Genomic DNA, 7,575 nt, shown 5'->3' with positions numbered 1-7,575 from the left:
ATGTTTACGAAAAGGACATGCAACAAGTGATTGTAAAAAAGGGAAACCTTTGTGTTTCCATTGTAAAAGTCCACACAATACAGCACTGTGTCCCAACAACTACAAGGAACTCACGCAAGCAGTGGATTCCAACAAAGAAAGGTTGGGTTCAGTCACAATCGCTAACTCCATTACCGAAAAAGGAAATCAATGGAAAAAGCGAACCTTACTGTTATGTAAGGAAATAAATGTAACCAATCCAAATCGCCCAAAAATCCAACAAAAGGCTTTAATTCTATTCGATATTGGTTCTCAATTATCGTTCATATCAAGGATTTGGCTTATCGATTGAATCTACAAGAAACTAACGAAATGGAAATAAAAATTGCTTCATTTGGTGATAAGACGCCAAAAACGTGTATCACTACTAAAACTGAAATCGGAGTAAAAATTGGAAATAAAGAAATAATCCGATTAGATGTAATAACAGTTAACCACTTGACGAATGAATTGCAAGTAGTTAATCTAAACAAAAAGGAATTGTTGATGATAGACAAACAAAATCAGTTTAGTAATTTCAAAAACAAATGGAAACAACCGGACATACTCATAGGTGCGGATCACTTCTTCAAGTTTATCCAGTTTGACCAAGCAGAGAACTTAAAATCAGGATTTTCATTGATCCATACAAAGGTTGGACCTATAATAGCTGGAAGTGGGTATATAAATGAAATACACGACAGTATTTCAGAAACCACATCAGTAAGTCCGATTTCTCAAGTCAATGCCGTCAATATTCCAGACTTAGATCACTTTTGGAAACTGGAATTAATGGGTATAACAAGACAAAATAAACTCTGACAATGATGAAAAAGCATTGCAGCAATTTAAACAAACTATCACTAGGGACAAGGGAAGATATCAAGTTTGTTGGCCTTGGAAAGATTCAAAGAACAAACTAAGCGATAATTTCGGACTTTGCCTTGGAAGATTAAAGTCGTTAATTAGGAGGCTTCAAATGAAACCTCAATTACTAAGTCGATACAATCAAACTATTGAAGAACAACTCAATTCAATATAATTGAGAAAGTGTCATCGGAAATGAATGAAGTTGGTATTATTCATTATCTGCCTCATCACGAAGTAATAACACCAATAAAACCACGACAAATCTGAGGATAGTTTATGATGCATCAGCTCATTGTAAAGGAATGAAAAGTTTAAATGATGTTTTATATCGGGGACCAATAACACTCCCTGATTTGGTTGGAGTTTTGCTACGTTTTCCGTACAATGAAAAATGTAATAATAGCAGACGTAGAGAAAAGGCGTTCTTGCAAATAGAATTGCATCCAACAGATAGAAACTGCACTCGATTTCTTTGGTTGAAAGACATTCGAAGTCCAGTTAACGAAGAAAACGTAAGTTGTTACCGTTTCCAACGAGTTCCATTTGGAATTGTATCATCTCCATTTTTATTGTCCGCTACACTCAATTATCATTTGGAAACTTGTAAAAGCAAAATCGCACTCGAGTTAAGGAAAAATCTCTATGTCGATAACATTATAATACCAACCAAAGGAACCAACGAAGCTCTTTCCAATTATAAGGAAATTAAAATTATATTCAATGAAGCATCAATGAATGTACGGGAATTTCTCTCTAACGACCAAGAAGTCAATGAAAAACTTCCGGTACAAGATCGAGCAGAGGTAAGTTCAATTAAAAAAATTCTAGGTCTCAATTGGTACCACAAACAAGATATCATTCAAGTAACGTTAAAACCATGGTTTGGTAAGAAATTAACTAAAAGAATTATATTGCAATTCGTAGCCTCACAATATGACCCACTAGGATTCATAGTTCCTATACTGATAAGATTCAAATTGTTTCTCCAAACTTTGTGGAAAAAGAACCTTTCATGGGATCAAACTATAAGTGAGGAAGATGAAACCACGTGGAAATTACTCACGAACGAATGGCCAAAGAAACTAAAGGATCTACCAAGATTCACAACAAATTGTTCCAAGCAAGTACAATTTCATGTTTTTACTGACGCATCAACTGCTGCATACTCAGCAGCTTTATACATTCGAACTCAAGAAAGAGAAGTATTCTTAGTGTTTGCTAAATCCCGAATTGCGCCAATTAAAGGAATGTCAATACCTCGATTAGAATTACTGGCAATACTCATCGGAGTGAGAATGGTACAATTCGTATTAAAACAAAAAGAGCTTGAGGACGTGATAACAATTTTATGGTCCGATTCTCAATGTGCGCTTCATTGGGTTCACAATAGTTCCCGTTTACTACCAACGTTCATACAAAATAGGGTAGAAGAAATACGAAAGGCGAAAATCCATTTTAGATATATCCCAAGTGAACAAAACCCAGCTGATATAGCTACAAAAGGAATCTCTCCGAATAAACTAAAAGGATATGATCTTTGGTGGAAAGGACCAAAGTGGTTAACAGAAAACGAATCAAAATGGCCACAGTGGAAATACAATTACAATGAGGATTACCAGGATGAAGAAATTGTGGCCCACATCACAGAACCAATTATCATAAACAAACATTTCGGAATCTTAGATGCTAGTCGTTTTAGCAAATGGTCAAGATTAATAAGAACAACTGGTTGGGTTCTGAAATTCATAAGATTAACAATGAAAAGGGAAATTCCTTGGCTAAAGATGGCAACGAAAGAAAAGAATATATTGACAACACAGGATTACGAGTTGTCAGAAATTGTGCTATTCAAACAAGCACAGTCAGAAGGAGTTACCAAAGATGAAATAATCAAATGGAATTTGTTCTATGATAACGAACTATGGAGATACAAAAGCCGCGTAGTTAACTCTGAAATGAAAGAGAGTAACTTACACCCAATATATCTCCCGAGACACAACACCATAACTGAACTCTTTATTCAGCAACGACATGAACAACTGTATCATGCTGGAATTGCTCATACACTCTCAAATCTGAGATCGACGATATGGATCCCAAAAGGTAGAACGGAAGTCAAACGAATCTTGAATAAGTGCATGAAGTGCAGACGCTGGACAACTAAACCATTCAAATTACCAACTATGGCTGATCTTCCAGCATCTCGGACCACAAGATCAAGACCCTTTGCGCGAGTAGGACTAGACTATTTAGGTCCTGTGAATATCAGGAGTGATAATGGGCTAACAAAAAGATGGGTAGCACTATTCACATGTTTCACAACAAGAGCTGTACATCTAGAAGTAGTAGAAACTCTTTCAGCCGAAAGCTTTTTACATGTTTTCAGAAGATTTACAGCAAGACGAGGCTTTCCAGAATTAATCTTAAGCGACAACGCTGGTCAATTCCAGTTAATTTTTAAAATCATTGTGAAACAACAATTAAATGAATTCCTAGCGGAAAGGAAAATGATCTGGAAAAATATAATACCAAAGGCGCCTTGGAACGGAGGAGTATATGAGCGACTTATTGGGTTAACAAAAAGGGCAATGAAAAGAGCCATCGGCAGAAAGTTATTATGGGAACGGGAATTGATTACGCTAGTAGCGGAAGTGGAAAGTATTTTGAATACTCGACCACTAACTTACGTAAATTTTGATGATTGTATCATATTGCGTCCAATTGACTTTATACTACCGAATGCGCATCTAATCATGCCTGCTAAAAACAAGAATGAAATGGATGATTTTATCCCTCATAAATTGGATTCGAGAGAAAAACTCATTCAATACTGGTCAAATACACTAAAGGCCCTCGATGCCTTCTGGGAAATATGGAAAGAGGAATATTTAAATACTCTTAAAGAAAGAGCACAAAGGGAACACTCTTCTCCGAGAGATGTAGTAAAAAGAACTCCCCACGAGGGAGAGATTGTGTTACTAAATGAACCAGAAATTCCCCGTGGCATGTGGAAACTAGCCAGAATAAGAGAAATCAAAACAGGAAAGGATGGAGAAGTGAGAAGTGTCTCGATAGAATTACCGAAAGGAAAAATACTCAACAGACCGGTGAATATGTTATACCCACTGGAAGTCAAAGGTGAGGAAATTGACCCTCAACCAACAATGTTTAACAAATCAGTGCAAAATGTCAATGAACAAGAACCAATTGCTCTACGAACTAGAAGCGCTATAAGGCGAAGCAATCAACCAAAGCTGTCCAACGAACTAAAGCATTTAGCTCCTTCGGTCGGGAGTGTCGCGGATTTTAATATCGCGATCTAAAAATATGAGTTGCAAATTGTAGTAAAGATATCTACGTAATTTCCGCAAATAATGCTTATACTTCGGACTCTTTGTTTCCAAATTTATGCTTCTACATATTGAAACAATTTACATCGTTCTTTGTTAGCAATCCTTACAATCATGAGGATATCTACATTGTTCTTTGTTAGCTATCATAATCATGCGGTTATCTAATAAGCTCTTTATTAGCAACTGGTGCCCATGCAAGCACCTCCTCTCCTTTGTTTCGATCATTGTCTAACATCAATGTAGATTTATAACCATACTATTGTCAATTAAATCAGTTTATTCAATTGTTGCCCAAATATTTAGCTGGCATCCAACACATCTCCCTGACATCAAACTTCTCCCCCGAATAACAATTTAACCAAATCATAAAGGTTTGTTTCCAAAAACATTTTTTTGCTTCCACTACAGGACTCACAAAAAAGGCATTAAGAAGAGCAATAGGAAGAAAACTTCTAAAGGAAGGAGAATTAATAACATTAATAGTTGAAATAGAAGGAATCCTTAATACTCGTCCATTAACTTATGTAGGGTTTGACGACTACAGAATCATTCGTGCAATTGGTTTTATATCACCTATGGCTTCATTAGATCTACCAATAAATTATGATAGTGATCAAGATGAATATACCCCTTATACAATAAAGACTAAAGATAAGTTAGTCAAGTACTGGGCTACTACTCTTACCACATTAGATGTCTTTTGGAAGTTGTGGAAAGAAGAATGTCTTACAAGTCTTAGAGAACGCACACAAAGAGAAATAAAATCACCTAGAATAGTATAAAAAAGAGTACCACATGAAAATGAGATAGTATTACTAAATGAACCAGAAGTACCTCGTGGTGTATGGAAATTGGCAAGGATAATAAAAATTAATCGAGGATGGGATGGAAAAATAAAGAGTGCAACAATACAATTACCGAATGGAAAACAATTCGATCGATCAATAAATATGCTTTATCCTATGGAAATAGATGCTACTGAAGATAAAGAAGAAAAGGTGGAAGATGAACCGGAAGAACCCATTGCTCGACAAACCAGAAGTGCTAAAAAATCACAAACTACAGTCGATGCAAAAGACAAGTCTAATCTTTTGTAAAAACTTTATCATTGATAACGATGATGTCATTAATACCAAGACAGGTATTAGCTAACAACAGCTGTAATTGGATTACTGGAGTACCCTTTAATATTCCTGAAAAATGGAATTGTGAAGAAATTATTCACAAAAATGCTACATATCACAAAGTGAATGTGTACACACGCACCCATGTAAGAATACCAGCTATAAAATGTAGCAACATTACACGAACTGTATACACGAAAGCTTTTCTTAGAATATCACTATCGGTAGTATCAGACCATACGTCTACTACCGCAACTTCCTCACAATTCTGCAGATATTTAAATGTTCGAAAACAAATGAACGGAATTGGACTAATTCAATCTTCTCCTAATCAATGGATAACGAATAAGGAAATACAATACTCCTATGGATGGTTAGGAGTTAACTGTCAGTCAACGTCAAACTTCATATTAACTCAAGGAGAAATTCTCCTCTACGATGGAAGAGGGTTAATCTCTAACCTTGAAGATATAAAAGACTGTTCGACACAAAAGGGTGAATGCATAACGAATACTAGCAATATCATATGGAATAGCAATGATACGAACAATCATTGTTTATATCGAAAGATCGGAAGATTCAAGGCTACAAAGTATAACAACCACTTCATCATCGATGAGATACAAGCATCGCTTATAATTGATAAACCCCCCCCCCCTATATTAAACACCAAAAATTGTAGATTCACCTCTCCAATTTTAATGCAGGGCGATATAGTTATTGAACTAGACGTTAAAGATGACTCGAACTCTACTACAAAATTCAAACGAAGAGTAACAAATAAACTATTGATGATGGAAAAGTCTCCGGATAGAAAGTACGACCCTGAAAACGTAAAACTTCAATACCTTTCTGATTCACTAAGACAAGAATTTCTTCAACAACTCAAAGAAACGCAGCAGAGAAGTTGCCAAAACAGAAATAACTTATTATTTTTTATCAAATGGCTATCAATCAGCAATCCTACCCTTGCCACGAAACTAATACTTCAAAGAAACGATGTGATAGCTAAAAGAATTAACGGAAATTTGATGGTGGCAAATCAGAACAACCAACAATCGAATTCAAAGGAGATTTAATAAGTAAGTTTGAAATTGAAAGAATTAATGCAGAACTGGAAATCCTAACTCAAACCCAAAAAACAATTAATTCAATACCACATCAAATGAAGGATGAACTCTTTTGGCAAGAAATCTCCGAAGAAGGAGAAGAAATTACCAAACAAATGGAAAGGGAATTCAATTTCTACCGATAGAAGAATTTGAAAACGTGATAACACATTGGAAATTGATTTTTATCTGTATAATTATCGTGACAATATTAACTATTTTAGTTATTATTAAGTGGAAATTTAAATTAGTTCAATCCCTCCTTTGTAATACTTCAAAACGAAATTCAAATCAAGCTATCATCATTACTCTCCCTATAGAATCACCACACACTCAATTCCTAACTAAAGAAGAAATCCCACCTATTAAACTCCGTACATTTACCTATATACCTCAAAATCACTCTCTCAAAATTACATCTTAAAACAATCTCTCTCGCCCTTTGGGAGTGTCGCGAATTATAATTTCGCGAAAACTTCTATAAATCATCTCTCCTTTTTAAATTGTAAACAATCCTACGGTATTCACACATGTAATTAATCTCCTTTTTGTAAACACCTCCAATTCTTCATGCATGTAATTTTTCTGTAAAATTGAAATTAGCTTTCATTTTAATCTCTTCGTTGTAAACACTTCCAATTCTTCACACATATGATTTTTATGTAAAATTGAAATTAGCTTTCATTTTAATCTTTTCTTTGTAAACACCTCGAATTCTTCACACATGTGATTTTTATCCTAGACACGCCCAATCCTCACTCATATAAATTCAATTCTAATAAACAAAAAGGAATCATTGTCATTATTGTCGACTATAGTCCCTCATCACCAAGTTAAATTTCCTCCGATTTTATAAGGTCTATTTCTACTGTTCAGGTTACTGATAATACGTTAAGTAAAAATAAAGATTTATTAATCTTACTGCTGTATTACAATTATTCGAGTATCAACCAGACAAACCTTTCACGACAGCCCTCTATTGACATATGAATGACTAATTCCTCTTTTTTTTTCCGGCTGTTTCGCTGAGCTTTTGCGCAGGAAAGAATAGCACTTCGGCATTCTTTAGACGATTCAGAGGAATTCGATTCTTTCGTTCAC

General features: G+C 35.1%; 1 protein-coding gene across 1 annotated transcript; it reads right to left on the bottom strand.

Annotated features, from left to right (window-relative positions):
• Positions 1-5,480: 5,480 nt before the first annotated feature.
• Bm17922 (Uncharacterized protein) lies at positions 5,481-5,919 on the bottom strand (the record flags this gene model as incomplete). Its single annotated transcript, XM_043073627.1, has 2 exons — positions 5,481-5,633; positions 5,827-5,919. 2 exons carry the CDS (start codon positions 5,917-5,919, stop codon positions 5,481-5,483), a joined length of 246 nt encoding a protein of 81 aa, XP_042929561.1.
• Positions 5,920-7,575: the final 1,656 nt, after the last annotated feature.

The sequence above is a fragment of the Brugia malayi genome (genome assembly GCF_000002995.4).
Source record: "Brugia malayi strain FR3 genome assembly, contig: Bm_v4_ChrX_scaffold_001, whole genome shotgun sequence".
Lineage (NCBI taxonomy): Eukaryota > Metazoa > Nematoda > Chromadorea > Rhabditida > Onchocercidae > Brugia > Brugia malayi.
Note: the sequence above shows the minus strand (reverse complement) of the source record. Positions and strands in the feature narration are given on the sequence as shown.